Source organism: Chamaea fasciata, unplaced genomic scaffold (assembly GCF_029207755.1).
Source record: "Chamaea fasciata isolate MVZ Bird 193981 ecotype frontalis unplaced genomic scaffold, bChaFas1.0.hap1 SCAF_2, whole genome shotgun sequence".
NCBI classification, from domain to species: Eukaryota; Metazoa; Chordata; class Aves; order Passeriformes; family Sylviidae; genus Chamaea; species Chamaea fasciata.
This window is the reverse complement of record NW_027094087.1, coordinates 26,008,942-26,027,222: the sequence shown is the minus strand read 5'-3', so window position 1 is coordinate 26,027,222 and position 18,281 is coordinate 26,008,942. Positions and strand designations below refer to the sequence as shown.

At 45.0% G+C, this 18,281-nt stretch overlaps 1 protein-coding gene across 1 annotated transcript; it reads left to right on the top strand.

Moving 5' to 3' along the window:
* The first annotated feature begins 1,522 nt into the window (after positions 1-1,522).
* Positions 1,523-17,896, top strand: TNFRSF1A (TNF receptor superfamily member 1A). The gene is made up of 10 exons (XM_066175321.1): positions 1,523-1,681; positions 10,680-10,881; positions 11,225-11,353; positions 11,660-11,806; positions 13,688-13,769; positions 14,095-14,162; positions 14,376-14,498; positions 14,846-14,883; positions 15,590-15,749; positions 16,334-17,896. The coding sequence occupies exons 1-10, from the start codon at positions 1,643-1,645 to the stop codon at positions 16,633-16,635; spliced, it is 1,290 nt and encodes a 429-aa protein (XP_066031418.1). The 5' UTR covers positions 1,523-1,642; the 3' UTR covers positions 16,636-17,896.
* Positions 17,897-18,281: the final 385 nt, after the last annotated feature.

The following is an 18,281-nucleotide window of genomic DNA, read 5'->3' as shown; positions in this document are numbered from 1 at the left end:
CCAATACAGCTCTGCAGGCTGGGAGTAAAGTGATTGGGGTGTCAGACGAGCTGCAAGCCACCGGCTGTGTGACAGGAGGGTGGGCTCAGTCCCTCTGGGCTGCAAGCCCATAGCCACAGGACCTTAGGAAGAGCTGGAGACCTGGCAGGCTGCAGGGAGGTGGCAGGGATGGAGGGAGGCTTGAAGCTGGAGTTCTGGTAAAAGCTGGGAAGTGCATCTGCATTGATGAGTTTGACATTCGTGTAAATGTCAAATGTGCAAGTGGGCTGTGAGATGTCCCTCCCTGAACTTGGGAAAAGTCATATGTGAAGGTTCACGGGGATTTTTCTGACATTTGTGTGGGTTTTGCCCTCTTTTTTTTTTTTTTTTTTTTTTTTTTTTTTTTTTTTTGGAGGGCTGAAGCTCCATGCAGATTGAAGGATGTGTCTCATCCACTCACATGACAGCAAGTGCTAAACCTGAACCATCCCATTAAAAACATTACTTCCTCCTTCACAGATTGTGTGCCAGAATTTTCCCTTTAAGGGCTAATTTTGTATTGTCCTCATTCGAGGCAAGGAAATGAACGGGACAAGATCTTTTCCGCCTCTATCCCCAGAGATGGCTGCAATCTGGTAACAGGTTATTCTGCTATTTCCTTCCCTCCTGGGACTTGCAGCTGGAAAGTCACAGCTATTTCAAGCCAAAGTGTGGAAAAGTGCCCTCCTTGTTTTCTCCTGTTCACGTGCTTGGCTTCCACACAGGAGATAATCAACTCCACTGTATGAATAGTCTGTGGAGGTGTTTGGATTTCTCTGCAGTAATTCAGGTAGTCCACAGAGTGAATTGTACCCATTTTGTACTGAAATGGGCAAATTCTTCCAAAACAATGCTTAGTAGCTTGATTTAATGTATTTTCCTGGAGTATAGAGACAATTCCAGAAAGCAAAGGGGAGTCTTAGTGGGCAACAAATGAAGGGGAGTTCTTTATCATTTAGCCACTCATTCCTAGCTGTATTTTTGCTTTTCAAACATGCTAAGAGGATATATTAAATGAAGCAGGGCTTACACAGAACGTCATGTTGGTTTTGCTTATATTTGCACTATCTGTACAGCTGGTTCATTGGAGCATACAAGAAAATGTGTGTTTTAAGCTAAAAACTACAGGATGGTCATAGAGACTCTGAAAATGCTGACCGTGGCTGAAAAATACCTGTCTTTAAAATTAAGGCAGTAAGGATGCAAAAAGTCTTTTTCTTACAAGTACATGGTTAATTTTTCACGTGGAAAGTACGGCTGAAGAGTGAAACACTCCTGCGTCAAGAACTTTAAGATTTCAGCAGACCTTCTCTGACTCCTTTCCCGTGTGTTTTCTAGCGGCTTTAGCCATTCCATGCACCATCCGTTCCTTTTCCTCGGCTCCTCCATCTGGCTTTTTAAGGAATACTGCCGACGCCGGTCCTCGGGCGGCGGAGGGCGGGCGGGGCTCGGCGCGGCTCCGGGCCGCCTCCCGCTCGCCGCTCTCTTTCCTGCTGCCGCTGCCAGGAAGTTGGAGACGGGGTTGTCACTCTCCGCGTTGCTCCGGCCGGCGCTGGGTAGGGCTGGGGCGGCTTCCTCTGGACGTGCGGGACCCTGCCACTGGGATGTAGCGGGCCGGGGAGCCATGCGCGGCCCGAGGCTGCCCCGCACCTCGCTGGGGACGGTAAGTCACGGCGGGGACTTCGCCGCTCCCGACGGAGCGGGGCCGTGCGCCGGCGGGACACCGCCTCGCCCGGCGACAGCTCCGGTGCCGCGGATCTGCAGCTCACTGCGGGTCCGCACAGCTGTGTCCGCCGTCGAGCTTTCGGGCCCGGCCACTCTTCGACCCTCTTGGCCGCTGTCGGGCTCCCCATGGCCGCCGATCTGCGGACAGCCCGCTTTCTCCTCGCCCTCTCCGGGGGGCTGGGGCTCCCCTCTCGGCAGCCCCATGCCGGGGCGGACGGCAGCGGGGCAGGGCTCGGGGAGTCTGCGGGAGGGCGAGGCGGGCGGTCGCCGCCGCAGGCGAGGCTGGTGCCGGCCCCGGAGCGGCAGGAGCGGCGGTAGCGGGTCGGGCAGCCCAGCCGCGCCATCCGCCGGTGCCCGCGGGGCAGTCGGGCAGCGGCACCGCCACCGCCGTGCTCGCCGCCTCCCTCCCTCCCTCCCTCCGCTTCCCGCCCTCCGCTGGGCACCGAGTGCCCTGGCGCCCTTTCCGGGATTTATCCCTGACTCAGGGAAAAGGCGTCTGGGCTTACAGGAACGGCGGTGGATTCCCTGGAGCCCGCGGCGCGGCCGTTAACGCGCGGGGCGGTCCGGGCGCCGGCGCTCGCCGGGACACCGAGCCGCCCGGGCCGGGATCGGAGCCGCTCCGCTCCCGCCGCTCTGTGCGGGGGCCGGGGACGAGCCGCCCCCGCTTTGCTGTGCAGCCGGCCGCACACAAATGCCACTCTGCGGGCGTTTTAACCGAGATTAGTGGGTTGTAGCTACGCCCCAAACCACGGGATTTGTATAAAAGCAAGTTCAGGTTTGCCGGTAGATCTTCTGTAGCTTTCCCGGGCTTCGTAGGGCAAGGCTTTTAAACTGCCCGTTGTGATTTTGCGGGCGCAAAAGTTGTAAAAGGAATTGGAGAGTTTTAAGAATAACCTGATTGCCAGACGTGGTAAAAGCTGGGACAATGGAGTGGTGTCACTCAGCATCATGACAAGGCTATAAATTCTGCTGTAGAGAGGTTACAAGGTCAAACTGTTTATTCTTAAATACGTGAGCATCCTAGTTAATGCACACTTGCACTTGGCTGCGCTGGACTTGTAACGTTGGGTTAGTTGTTAATTTGCAGTCAGAAAGTTGCAACATGCGCAAAGTTACCTTCCAGAAGGGTTTGGATTTGGTTTGGGGTTTTTTAAACCACTTGAAAGGTTTGGAAACCCGGTAACAGGCTTAAAGCTAGCAGTTGCAGGACAACACAACTAAAACTGAGAAGAAGGAATGCCTTGAGTCTATAGCTGTGAATCACTTACCATCTTGGGACCTAGGTAGGATACATAAACCATTGACTCATAGGCAGATTTCAAAGCAGTTAGCAAACCTGAAAAGTGTGTTTCTGCCTTAAGAATAGAGATGCACACATTTTGGTGTAAATCAGATACTATACATGATATTATTCATTCAGTTGGCAAAAAAAGAAAAAAACCTGTTGGATCCCCCAAATTCATTATATTATCTTCAGTTAAATACTGGAGGAAGTGTCCTTCAGTGGGATTTCGTTTTGAAGATGCTTTCCCCTTCCTATTTGTGTGTCATTTCAAGTTCCTGTCAAGTCAGTAATACTCTACTTCCTACAGATAATGTTTATCTTTTCAATAAAATCATACTCTACTTTTTGTTTCTCCTAGAGTTACAGGTCTCACTCTGTTGCTTGCCCTTCCATCTGTCATTTGCTTTGCCTATCATCCTGTTTGCTCTCATAGCCTTTCTTGGCCCTCTGATGCCTCCCTTCTACTCTTCTGATTCTTTTTTGTTTCCTGTGATTCTTTAAAATTTCCTGTAGCCTGTTTCCATGCAGTCACTCCTTCTGCCTGTCCTTAAACTCATTTTCAGGTTCTCTGTGTTTTCCCCATGCACTCCTAACTTTCACAGTGGACAAAATGGCATCTGTCTTCACTGAGGCCAGGGTGTTTTCTGTCTCATTAAAAGAAAAAAAAAAAAAAGTATATATAATGGAAGTTTCATTTCTTAAAGAAAATTCCATTTTATGAAGAAAAAAGACAAAATACCCATAAGGGTATTTCTGGCACTGATTTCTTTTCAAAGAAAGGGGAGAAACTGCCACTTTGAAGTTAGAAGTTGTGTTATATAAAAATGGAAAACCAGGCCACCACGTGCGTTGTAAGAAAGAAATGTTGGGCCACCAGCCTGTTACCAGTAGTGACCAGGCACAGGTGTCTGCCAAGGGTTTTGGAGCAGGGCAAGTGTACAGCAACGAAAAATAAGAATGGCTTCCAGTGGGCTGGGACTGTAGGAATTTCCAGGTTGAGACGGTGTCTTCATATTTTGGATCCCTGAACATGGTTTTTTTTTCCTTCTGCTGATGGGTGTGGTGATCAGTTCTGGAAGCAGGACAGGTTTCTGGCAGAGCCAGCACTCTCTCAGGGAGTCCCACACCGCAGCTACTTGTTTGCTGTAAGAGTACCTCCCTGTGTTTGTTTTGAACCTCTCTGCTGCTTGTCTTATGTGATGCCTCTTAGTTCTCGTACTGGAGGAGAGAGAGAACACTCATCCCAGTTCACCTCTTTGGCATTCATGACTTTGAGCCTGCTATAGTATCCCTGGCTCAGGTTTCTCTTCTATGGAGCGGTATATCTAATAATTCCATTTGTGGCAGTCAGTCTGTACCAATGTCCTTTTTACTTTTCTTTGTATTATATCTGGGTTAATTTATATTCTTAAGACTGGGGACCAGAACTACAGTCCAGATTCAATCCTTCATATATTGTCATAACAGTCTTGGTTTTATTCTCAAATTCTTTCCTACTAATTCATGGCATTTGATTGCATTTCTAGTTGTTTTCTCCAATCAGATTAATTGAACGTTTACTGCTTATTAATCTAATTTTAATTTCTATTTTTAGGACTAACTACTTCTAGCCAAATGAAATGTCATATTAGGGTCTGTGCTAAGTACACTTACGTGGCATTTTTTGTTCTCACAAGTAACCAGTACTGTCAGTTGGGATGCCTTTCCCTTTTCATTAAGTAGTCCATTTTCTGCATTAGCAGTATTATTTGTGGTAAACCCAGCATTGTCATTTTGCTCTTTCTTACCCATTTTCTTTAGTCATCACAAAGAGTCTTCGTTTGTGTTTGGGGCAGATGCCTTGTGTCCCCTTTCGTAATCCCTGGATAGCTGAGCGCTTCCTTTGCTAACACATATCTTTGTGTCACGCTCTTAGGAACCTGACAGTGGAAAGCACATCTCAAAGCAATGTCACTGCATTTCTCTATTAAACCAAATAGGAATACGTCTGTTCTAATGAGTAGGACTTGGCATTGGACAATTACCTGACTGAAAACTTCACCCAGTGAGTCACTGACGAGGGGCATGAGCAGGTCTGTGGCACGCTGTGGGCAGGGGCCGAGGGCTCATGCCCAGCTGAAAATCATTTCAGGATAGAGAAGTAAGGACCCCACTGAGCCTTCCCATGGCTCCTGCTCCATCAGTGCTCTGATGTGAAGCTGTCCAGCAGCACAGCCGAACTCAGTCCTGAGCACAGGCAGGCAATGTGCTGGCGTGTTGAGGGTCAGTGAATGTGGCACTCTGACAGTGTTCACCACAGTGTCCTCAGAGGAAGAACTTCCAAAGAAATTTTCTTATGGTTGTTATCACCTACTGACTTCTCCATTATTTTCTTAATCTTTACTAATATGAAATAAAGCCTTCTAACTTTATATACTTTATAATATTTTATGATATGAAGTCCACAATCTTTATTGATAATCACAGTTTTCTCTTGGGTTTTAAGTTAAGATTTCTAAGGCTTTTCTTCATTGTATCAAAAGTTATTACTAGTCTCCTGATTTTAGACAAGGCCTGAAATACAGCATTCTTTCATCTGATCTTCATAAAATGGAGGATTATTTATACTGGTAGTTCTTGTAGCCTTGTTTTGTCCTTTCCAGATTTTAGTGAGCAATGAGAAAAACTTCCTGTAAATGTTGCTTTAATGCACATTTCTCAATGTGTAAAGCAGAAGTTCTGGTTTCCCTTTCATCTTTGTGTAGCAAACTAAAACAAATGCAAATCTCCAAGAGCTTTTGGAAATGGCTGAACCAGACAAAGAACATGAAGGTCAATCCTGTACCCTGATTTCTTTGGTAGCCCATTAATTGGAGTGAGATACTGGTTTTCGTCCAAGCCTCTAAGCTGACTAATTTTTTATGACTCATTAAAAAGGCTAAGAGATGATTCATATGTAGAATACTTGTGCATGGGGCATGTATCATGCTGGATTCTTAAGCCAAGGTAACTTGCTGTTACAAAATATTTTGAGACACTCTAATGAGTCATAATGCCTCTTATTTGCAGGTAGTGAATTAGTTTAAAAATGGAATTTGCAAAATGGAAGCCTTTTTTGAGAGAAGCGGTTGATTAGGTTATTACAATGGAATCTTTGTGCAACTTGGTCCAAGGATTAAGGATGAAAAACTAAATATATTTGTACAAATAAAATATTTATTTCATTGGTGATGATAATGCTGAGACTAAAAGACTTAATTTGTAATTATTTACAACCCAATATAGATAGTTATAATGACTAGTATGGTGTACTGTTTCTTGAAGCAATATTGAAGGCACAGAATTAAAGATAGCAAAATGACCTGTGTGTCACTGCACCTGCTCCCTCCATCCTTCTCCCTGCAGGCAAGGAGCCTGGCAGGTCACAGCAGGGCTGCAGCCATTCATGCTCAGTAATTCGGTATTTCCCAGCCTCAGAAGGTGATAATATGGGACAGCCCTGACATGCTGCACTTCCCTGTGCAGTCCCTCGGTTTCAGGTACTGTGCATTGTGTCTCCTTGTCCTGAGAACACTGCTCTCAAAGGTCCCTTATTTCCACCCTCTCACCCATCTTTCTGGCATCTTGCTCTGTTCTTCCCTTTTATCTTTGCCCTTCCTTTCTTCCCTTGCCTTACGCTGGTGGGGGTATCACCTTACTTCCAGTTCTCTATGTATGGCCTGGTGAAGCAGAAGCAGGAACAAGGGTGTAAATTGTAGTGGTGGCAGTAATTCAAGAATATCTGAGTGTGAAAATTGTGGAAAGGCTCCTAATGCCTGTCTCAGCTGTCAAAACCTTGCATAGAAGAGCTAGTGGGCTTGTGCTGTGCCTTTTTTCATTGTAGGTGAAATGCTGGGCAGTAAGTGCTGGCATGAGGCATGGAAAGGGACTAGAGTTGCCTTGTGTGTGAGGAGAATGTGCAGCTGTCACCCAGAAGGGTGGAATGTTTTTAAGGAAGCAGCATTCTGCCATGTTTTGGTTATTCCTGCAGCAGTTTCAGAAGTAAACCCTAGAGTTTTTTCCTGGCTCTGTTTTCCCTGGCTAGTCCCTACTCACTGAAATGGGTGAGTAGGTGTGAATCAGTGGTGTGCATCACATGTGGTTTGAATTATCACTTGGCTTAGGTAATACACATGGTCTCTGTGAAGTTGCTTAGTGGGTACTGGTTTTTTTTATACTGGCAGGTGGAGTGTGCTGTACATCTAACAATGGAAATTCAGCTTACTTCACTTGCAGGAGACCTCTAAACTTTGCCTTGGCAAACTCTAATCAATGACTTGTGGCTTTAGTGCTTGGTAAACAGAGCTAAATCTGGCTGGCCGCTGATGACCAGCAGTGTTCCTCAGGGCTCAATTCTAGCGCCAGTTCTGTTCAATGTACTTATTCTGGATAAATTGGAGCATTGAGCAATGATTATTGGAATGAAATTGAACAAGTCCAGATGCTGGATCCTGACTCTGGGGACAGAGTTACCCGCGGGCACAAATCTGAACTGTGAGGGGGTGTCTGGGGAGCGCCGTGCATGGAGGGCCCTGGGGGTGCTGGTGGCAGCAGCTCAGGGGCAGTCAGCAGGGTGTGCCCGGGCAGCCCAGAGGGCACAAACCGTGTCCTGGGGGGATCAAACACGGCAGCACAGCCGGGCAGAGCAGAGCGGGGATCATCCGCTGTGCCCAGCGCTGCTGCGGCCTCACCCGGAGTGCCGGGAGCAGTTCGGAGTCTCACAATTTAAGCATTTGAAGATCCTTGAATGTGTCCAGAGGAGGGAAACTGCTAAATAATTCATTTAAATCAGGCTCTCACCTCCATCAGACAGGTTTATTGGTGTAAATCAGCTGTGTTACATAGTAGCTTAAGCCAGGTGCCTCAAAAGAGGGGCCAAAAATTAAAAAAAGCATTTTTATATATGGTCTTCTCACTCTTCACTCTTTCACTACCAAGTGGTTCCCATGTAGTCACTTTCATATTCTGTTAGGTTGGTTTCGCTGAGGATTTTCATCAGTTCTGTAGTCCATGTTGTAATATGGTCTGTTGCAGTTCATACACCACGAGTTACGTGCCTTCCACCTGAAACAGAACAGACTATTCTGATTTCATGTATTGCCTGAATTTGATGAAATTGCTCATTGGTATAAATCAGTGTATTGCTGAATGGCTTGGGGAGCTGCTTAAGATGGTGTTGGGTTTTTTTTCCCCTTGATGTGAATGATTTTGGTGGATGGCCGAGTCATTGGGATGTGAGTCACTTGTGGCCTGTGACTCTCTGCTCCTCAGATTGTGGTCCATAATGTGTTAACTCTGTTTTGATGACACGGACATGCTTTCACTTAATCTGAAAAATTAAAAGCGCTTCCTTTTTCTTTTGGCTTTGAAGGTGTATCTGACCAATTTTCTCTGTATTTCTGGCCTAATCTTTGATGCTTTCATCTTCTTTCTGTTGCTGATTTGTGTGACTTATGGGCTGACTTGATATTCTCATATCAGGGGATTAATCACTAGCTAGAGAATCAGGATGTTTTTATTGTTAGTGTGTGTCAGACCATCTGTGTGAAGGATCTTTTATCCATTTTCCTGCAAGCAATAAATCTCGTAATGTCAACTGCTGAAACAATTTTTAGTTTTGCTGGGGAGTTGTTGGAGTGCTTACAGTTCTTCTGTGGTCAACTAATTAAGTCTGAAATGATATTCATCTAAATATGTGGTTCTCTTTCTTCCTGTTCACTATTTTAGCGTCTAGTCTACTGAATATGTCAGAGCTCTCTGAAAAATGATGTTTTAGCTTTATCAGAGTTGCAAACTCCATCCTTCTTGAGGTTTTAAGTTGCTTTTACATATGTACCTTTCTCCCCCAAGGCTTTAATTCTGAAACAGAAACAGGACAGCGTAGGCCTGTCGTAGCCATTTCATTCTATGTATCTTTTGTTAAGCTTGTTACCACAAAATTGGTATCAGCACTGTGGTTTGCCCTTATTGGTTTACTTTGCTCTTGCTATAACTCTCCTAGCTGAAAAAGAAGAAAAAAAAAAAAAAGGAACTCTGAAGCTGTGCCTGTACTGCTGGGCATCTTCAAAAAAAAACACATTAAAAAAAACAAGCTGGGAAAACATTACAATTAGAGGAAAGGTAGTGTAGTAAAACTTTGTGTGAGATTATATTGGCAGGGTGGTGTTCATTTGCAAAAAGAATTAGTTGAATTTCATCATTCACATGATCTGATCCATAGCAATCATTGGTACATCTGTAACATACTCAGAAGCATCAACACATGGAGGTCCAGATGGTGTGGCCAGGATCACTCGTGTTCCAAGAGGATGACAAGGGATGCAGGTTGTCTTCATCATGCTGCTGGACTTCTTCATGGTACTATAAAGTAGTTTTCAGAGAAATCTTCCATACTCTTTGGTTGGAGTCATCGGTTGGTATGGGATGGGTCTTTGCTGTAGAAACATGCTGACTTCAGGTTTCATAAATCTTGGGCCAAGTTTTTACCTGGTTTTGTTTTGTTGGGGTTTTTTTAAACCTTTTTGTTGTTGTATATTTTTTCTTTATCTGAATGTTTGAAATGCACGCCCGAGGTCTCTTTTTCTGTTGGGCCAACAGGCAAAGGAGTTGTGTTTGTGATATGCTGCAATCTACCATCTTTCTGGTACAGGATCTTTTGCTGATGAGTCATTTATGCTGTGGTCTTACCAGAGTGGAGACCTTTTGGCCATTACATAAACAGTATATTTCTCAATTTCACTGCTGGGAATAGTGTCCTGAAAACAGTGTCCAGGGAATGGCATCCTTCATTATTGGTACAGGCTGTGCTTTTTACCCTTGGTTCATGTGTGTGTGGGTGTCCAAAGTCACACTCTCTTACAGTCATTTAGCAGTCATGCCAATCTTAATATTTCTGTTAAGATTGGCATGACAACAGTACCTTTCAAGTGGAAAAGTAGAAATCAAGTCTTAATGGAGTTAAAAAAATAAGTAACTGCACATTTTTGTGTCAAACTGTACGGGCTGATTGTTAACAGCTGCAGTTTAAGAGGAAGAATGTACATTTGACACGGGGAGAACTCAAAAACCTAACTTTCCCACGTTTCTAGGTCTGGCTTGCCCAGGAGGTGTTTTGGAAGATTTCCCGTACTTTGCAGGCAGTGAGATCCTCCTTTGCCATCTTATTCCAAACTTCTTATCTTGTGTATTTATTCAGTGGTACTGCAAGTACTGGATGCATTCTTCTCTGTGGAACTGTTTCTACATGGATGGCCTTACTGCCTTCCTTAATAAAAACATTTCTTTGCTCTTGTGTAATTTTTATGCAAGCTGCAGCATTTTCAAGGCATTCCATGTATAAACTGCTTGTCATGAAGAATATTTGTTTTATATACAACCAGTTTGCCAGAGAGGCCATTGAACAGTATGTTAATATCACAGATGGCAGGCATTGGTTTCTTGGGGTTTATTTTTGTGAATCATCTCCCCACACACATTTGCCAGTGGAGGGTCCCATTACCAGAATCAGCCAAGTAAACTGAACTTATGATATAATTTAATTCTAGGTGCTGAAGTTAGAGGTGCAGTCTGCAGGAGGATATAATGTTTTCTCACCTTGTTTCTCTCCTCTCCCTCCCTCCCTCTCTATTTACAGGTTATTCTAATATTTGTCTGTGTGCTGACAAAGGAATCTGTAGAAATTACTCCAGTGCCATATAGACTGCAAGTCCGTCGGGTAGATTTGGATGGAAGAGGCCCCTCTAACGCTTTGAGGAGAGAAAAGAAACAGATGCACTGTCAGCTGGGACAATACCTGCACCCCAGAAAGACCCACTGCTGCATGAGGTGTCATGCAGGTACACAAAATAAATACAGTAGTAGGGACTTTCACCTTGGAGGCATTTCCCTATCCTGCACTATCAAACTGTCTTTTTCCTACAGCTAATCAGCTCTCCCTTTGCTTGGTACCTGTCCCTACCCAGATAAATTCTTACTCCTTTTATTTATTCTTATTCCTTTTCTCCTCTTACGGGCTGTCAGTGTCATTCACACCAGTGAGAGAAAGCATATTTGGTCCTTCCAAATCCTTCCGTCAACTCCAGGATTTCTTTGAGGAAGGAACCAGTGACTCCTGTCCTCCCTAAGATAGACAACACATTTTCCTTCCTGTCAGAACTCTGTTAAGTGATTTTCTTGCAGGTACCTACAAGGCAAAAGACTGTGATGGGCCTGACCAAGCAACTGTGTGTCTGCCGTGTGCCAGTGGCACATTCACAGCTGTTGATAACACCATGTCTAAATGCTTCCGCTGCACACGCTGCCGTACAGGTGAGTTACTGTCAGATCTGCAGGATCTGAGGAAAATGGTGGTGGATGAGGGCTGGAGGGGATGGCAAGGTGAGCGAGGGAGCTTGGAAAAGTAAGCAATTGAATGGGTAAGACAGTGTATGGGGACGAACTCGGGACAGCAGGAATAAGGGTTACCAAATTAGTACAGTCTGAGGTACAATTTGCAGGCCTTTCTGGCCTTTTTCTGTGAAAATTAGGGGGTAACAATACCTATCATCATAAAAATGCTCTCACTTGAAGGTGAAGGAAGAGGCTGGAGTAATCATTTCTCTTTTCTTTCCTCAGAACTCCAGCAGGTAGTAGAGACTCCCTGCACCCCACAGCAAGATACTGTATGTGGCTGTCAGAAGAATCAGTATCAGATTGATTCTGAGTCTGAATTCTTCCAGTGTAGGAACTGCAGCTCATGTACTGATGGGACTATTGCCAGCTGTGAGTATGGCATGGATATGGCTCCAGTGCAGATGCACTGTAGCAGGGTAGACTTTCTGATATGCTGCAGTGCCTTGCACTGAAAGGATGGTAGTTTTGGAACAACTCTGTGGTTTGTCTGCCCTCTTTCCCCAGAAAGGGTGCTATTTTTTGTCTGCTCTGGCATCAATCCTTGTTTCCTATCATAGCTGCTTTTTGTCCTTGAATGATTTCTTGGTTTGGCTGTTGTGAGGAGCTACTTTCTACTTAATTTTCGTGTCTCTGCCTTGCCTGTCCTAGAGTAAGGTCTTTATGTTCTAGAGCAGGTTTCCCTTGCCTTCCTTGTTTGTCTTTCTCCTGATCCTCACTGCATTTCCCCTACCAACTGCTGGAAGCACTTTGAGTATGATGGATGAAAATACCTCTGGTCCCAGTGTTCAGCTGAACTTCTTGCCAGTCAGTTACTGAACGACCACAGCGTTCTGTGCAGTGTTCTAAAGTAAACAGCTGCTAGCAATGCTGAACTATATCTGGTGGCATTGGGCATTACCTTGGGATGATGCTGGTGTCTGGGAGAAGTACTCGTGTTGGCTGTCCCAAGGTGCCTCATCTTCAGTCAGGAATCAGAGATCTTAAACAAACACTGCTGTCTGTAATCTAATTCTTTCCATGTCCCTTAAATGGCTTCTTTTCATGTGGCAACTCAGAAAGCACGAGTCAGTATTGGATGCAGCACTAACTGACTTTATTTCCTTGGTTAGCTCTTTTATAAGGTTGCACAGGTGGATCTGACTGTGCAGCCAAACAAGGCATCACACATGTCCCCATTCACACGCCCACTGATCTTCCAAGTCCTCACGTACATACATTCCTTAGTAGCTGTCTTCCAGCTCAAGGACACACACTTCCCTCTGAACATCTTATTCAGTTGGTCATGATCTGTACAAAAGACACAATTATAATTAATTTAGTCATTGCTCTTTAATCATCCAGCCGGCGCATGCTTCCAGTCCAGCTGCTCCCACACCCTACCTTGTCTTCAAGCTATCCTCTCTTCTTGGCAAATGGTGCTGCTCCTGATTCCTTTTCCATCTCTTACCCTGTGCAGTGTGAGGTTTGCTGTTTCACTGGTGAATGTGTTCCCTCTAGTGCTCAATCATCTTGTCTCAGTTTCCACACTTAAGCCTCTCCTCAAGGGTCATCATTTTACATTGTCCTTGAATAGCTTCCTTCCCTCTTGGCTGATGTAGAAGTGTTTTATTCCCATCCCTCACTCATCACAGAATGCATGCTCCTTGTTTTTGTACATTTTCCCCTCCTCTCATGCAATTTGATGTCCCTCCATCACTGTTCTTGCCTGGTCCTCCCCACATCTGTTTTACTCAGGCTCTCTCCTGTGACTTGCTTAGAAGCAGTAGTTCTTTTGTTTCTTACCCCTTCCACTCACGACATCAGAAGAGTGCTTATGTGTCCCATGACTTGAAGTGATTTCTCCCTGCCCTGAACTGACTTCCTCACCAGTCCCAGCTGCTCAGGGACCACTTCTCCCTCATCTTTGCTTGACTAATGTGGTTCCCCTTCCTGTCATGCTTGAACTTTAGTGACTTTTACTGCTTTTTGTGCATTACACTAATTTCAGTTGCTCTGTAATTATAGTACCTTCCCAAGCCTCTACAGAGGTGCCCACCTTCAGGACAGTGGCACTCTTATTTTTATTACTTTTATCCTCCCTCAACTCCATTTTTATATATAGACTAAATCATTTGTCTCTTCTTCAGTAGCAGTTTTCCAGGCTGAAAAAAGCATAATCTCTCATCTATCTTGGAGTGGATTTTTTTCCCTTTGTTTTCTTCTCTGTCCAGATAATTGCAACAGTTTGTTTTTTTTTTTTCTCCTCTGCAGGTTCAAAGAACAAAGATGCAATTTGCAGGTGTAAGCCTCAGTTCTTCCTGTCACGTAGTAATGTTTGCAAGCCTTGCAACAGGTGAGCTTTTTTACTCTGTATGCCCCACCACTGAGTAGGAGAGACAGCAGGAGCTCCACAGGGGGAGAAAATTCTTCTCACGGCTCTTTCTATCTGGACATAACTTTACAATATTCTAATTGCCTTTCTGGGGCATGTAGGTCTTCACCTCTGCCACCCCCAGTCTCCTCCATGTAGGCATCAGCCCACTAAGAACCCAAAGTCACTAGTCACAGTGTATTGCTCTGCTTTGCAGGCTCATCTTGACTTGTCTGTTAATTAGGATGGTTGCAAATGGCTGGAGTCTCATTACATGTGTGCTCACCTCTCTGATTTGCTCTTTCAGTTGTGTTGGAGAAGACTGCTTGCGGTGTCCTAGCCCAGTCTCTACCTCACCAGCTTCATCTGACCTGAGTAAGTACTCAGGGGACTGAAGGGCAGTGGAATCTTTTCATTATGGGGTGTTGTTCTATTAATGCCTTTTGTAAAGGGTTATATTTTCCACTCTGTCAAACCATTATCCTTTTTCTCCCTACCATTTGCAAATCTTCACTTGCTGTTCTTCCTCTAGCACTTACCTCCTCCTTTCTTAGTCACTCATGCATTTGCTCTCCTCCTTTTGTCCAGATGGAAACCTTGTCCTTGGCACCCTTGTTGCAGTATTTGGAGTTATCTCTATCCTCTGCATTGCACATAAAGTAGGGAAGCTGGTCCAGAAAAATAGGATAGTGTCGTCTTTCTACTCCTGTGGTGAGTACAGTGGCATGTGTAGTGATATTGATTGGGATAGACACCGTTTTCTGTGTGGTTTTGTGGGTGCATGCGTGTGAGGGACAAAGTGGGATCCCCTTACTCTGCTCTGCTGCAAGGCCAGAGTAGCACAAGAGCTATATAGCCAAGGCTCTTGTTGCAGTTCTGCATCCAGGCCCGTAGCTGTGACTGGAAGTGCACGTGAACTTATTTCTGGGACGTGTATTTTGCTGTAAAACAGTTTTGAGGGCAGGATTGTTGAGTAGCTGCTTTCCTGTTTTTTCTGGGACAAGAGGAAGTGAAAGTAATTTCTGCTTTTCTTTCTTTCTTTCTTTCTTTCTTTGAAGTTTCTTTGCCGCAGACAACCAAGGAGCCGGTATCTGAGGTGAGCAAGATGATGGGTATAAGAGCTTACCTTCCACTTTCAAATATGTTAGCCTAGGATCTTCAGTAATTTTTTTCCCCTTGGGCTGTTTTCAGGCCTTGTATTTTCAAGTGAGCTGAGTAACAGGGCTGTTTAACTCGGAAGTCTTTTCCTGTAGAGGGTGGTGCCAGTAAGTCTTTACTTCCCCTCTTCTAGAATAGTTGGTCCTTAATCCCCTTTTCTTTCTGTGTACCCCAAGCGTGGAGGATTTAATTAATTTTACTTCAGGTCTTAACTCCACAAGCCTCTCAGTGCTGCTTCACAGTATTCTCTCAGGTCCAAGGTAACTCTGCAAATAAGAGGGCCCAGGCAGCAGCTGAGGTGGGGTTTCCACAGTCTTACAGAGGAGACTGATGGGGAAGGTGGCATGTGGAGCTTCTAGAATGGTGCTTATTTTGGGTGCCAGCCTTACTTGATTATGTAAAGAAATATATTTTTTTCCAGACTACTGTTTTATGGTGCCAAAAGAAAGTTAAACTCTTTGGGTTCTGCTGGAAAGAAATGTTTGGTGTCTTCTGCTGAAACAAAGCATGTAGGAAGAATTAAAATCTCAACACCCACTCCCCACCTATCTTGGATTTTAGCATATAAAGCTAGTGGTTACTCACAAGAGACAGATATATTGTGCTGCTGTGGGTGATTCTGGACTATGTAATGTGTCTTTCAGGTTGAGGAAAAAAGAAATGAACTTTCCACCTTTCTTCCTGAGTCCCAGAAGGAAACAGAATTGGCAGTCAACGCAACCCAATCATCTGCGCATCTGCCACAGAGTTCACATGAGTTACCAGACTGTGTCAGACCTGCCAGGAAGACACAGCTTCCAGACAGTAAGTGCAACTCCTCCAACCTTCTCTCCTTCTCCGGTCAAACAAGAACCTAATTATGCAGATGCAGCTAGGACTGTGCTGGACAGAGCTCACCCAGAGTACATGACCTGGATGTGTACCCATGCATGGCATAGTACAAAGGCAGAAGCATGCCCAGAGCCTGAGTCTGTAAATGCTAAATATCTGTGCAAAGCCTTTCTGTTGCCCCTTTTCCCTACTACCAAAATGGATTGTCATATGTGTTGACATACTGTCAGTCTTAGTGCCTCTGGGGTAGTGACCCAGAATAATTTCAATAATTCATTCTTTTTCAAGAACGTATGGCAGCAAGGCCCTAAGCAAATGTGCTTGACTCTGCTCATAACCTTATACAAGAGCATATGAAAACATTCCCATTACGTTTTGAGTGATAAGAGCAAGTCTGGACATCACATAAGTCTGTGTGATTACTCTGGAGGACTGGACAAGACTTGAACAAGAGGAGGCAATGCAAGATACCAAGGCAACCTCCAGCCTTGGATTATTCACATTCTCCTTGAGGTCGAAGAACCTTGCTTCTGACAGTTTTCCCTCTCTCTTCCCAGACCCTGCTATCCTGTACACTGTGGTGGATCACGTGCCGCCGTCGCGGTGGAAGGAGTTTGTGCGGCGCCTGGGCCTGAGCGACTGTGACCTGGAGCGCATTGAGCTGGAGCACCGGCGCCTGCGGGACGCCCAGTATGAAATGCTCAGACTGTGGAAACTGCAGATGGGCCGTTCTGCCACCGTGGAGCACATCAGCTGTGTTCTCAACCAGATGGAGCTCAGTGGCTGCAGTGACGCTGTACAAGAAGCTTTGCTGAACCAGAACTCTCCTCAACCTTGCAATCTCCACAACCATCTTTAATCTATTTCTGCTTCAGCTGCCTTTGACTGTTAAGAGGGGATGATAGCTCTCTTTCTTTCCCCTTATCTCCCCGTCTTTGTAACACTTGTCACCTGGTTTTGTTGGAGACAGCAACCGATTATGCTGGAGGAAGGCTGAGGTTTGCTTCTTAACCACCATGTAGTTCAGCACTTTTAAGCAATGGCAGACCTCTGCAACACCTCCTTTCCCAAGGAGGGAAAGCACTTGCTAAAGGAAGTGGTATGTGGACTCTGACCAAGATGCAAATAGGAGCTCTGAGTGACTTGCTCATAGATCAGCTTCTATGGACAAGTTGTTGCTGAAGGCGGTGCTCCACACATCATGTGGTGGGTAAACTTGTAGGGTGCTTTGGTTAAGCTGACTGTTCAGATGTCAAAGTGCTCACTCACTTCTTGCAGATCTATTTTTCTGCGAGATAAACCAGTTGAAGTGGCTCATATTGCAGCCTTTTGATTGCTAAATCTGACTCAGAGGAAGTGGTGGGAGGATGTGCCTATTTCTGGGAGCAGGAGAGGATTGCCCCCTCTTGGTGTCAACCAGTAGCAACTAGTGGGTATCGCTGTAGCAAGAGACTCCTGGAGATTCAGAACTGGTTCTCTGGAGAAACAGGAAGACATTATCCTTTCCCCACCATTTCCCTCAGGTTCCAGAGGAGTAAGGATTCCAAGCCAATGAGTCAGATGAGAGGGTTGGTGCTTTTCTTCTCAAGTTTTTTTCCTGTATCTAGAAATCATGTAAGTTAGCATTAACAAAACACCTGCCTGTGTGTTTGCCCAGGTGCAGGGTGGCAAGGAGTGTGTGCATCTGCCTGGTACCACCCGTGCATGAGCACCTCTGCAAATCTGTGCTTGCACACAGGTCGGCAGGCTTGTGTCTACCTGCTTATCTACATATGGATGATTTGATGAATCTAACTGCAAATGGCACTGTGTACGTGTCTGGATAGATATTTTAGCAACTGTTGAATAACTTCACACTACTTCCTGGACTGCATTCTGTGATTGCTGCTTGGCTGTGGGAGCCATTTGGTACCAGCTCCAGGCCCTCCCCATGACTTTCTCACTGGAATTGCCCTGGGTGAACCAGATGTAGGAAAAAAATCAATTAGCCTGCACCGGGTGCAGGTTGTCCACATGTTCGTAACATGGATTTTTTCAGTCTTTAATCCCTCAACCAGAGAGAAACTTTCTATTGTAAATACACTAAATGTTCTTAATTAAAGTGAATATTTTTACCTCTGTCCTGGTTTTGCTCATATCAGCTTCTTTTCTGTGACTGTGGCTGGGGGCAGAGGAAGGGGAATAACTTGCAGAAGTGTCAAGAGTGGGTGATTTGGTGGTCTTGTGCATTTTTTTTTTAAATAATCCAAATTTTATGTACTTTGGTGTGTAAAACTTAGCTGACCTCACATCACAAGAAGCTAGCTGAGGGCAGGAAGTAGGGCTGAAATGAAATCCAGTCGTAGGTCTTCACAAATATTCAAGGAAATGAATGCCAGCACATTTAGAATGAATTTTTAAACAATACACAATGAGTCATTTGGATTTGTATCTGGCTTTTTAAACAGAAAAATATCTCTAAATAAAAAAATAATAGGTTATACTTTAATGTTAATCTTACATGTT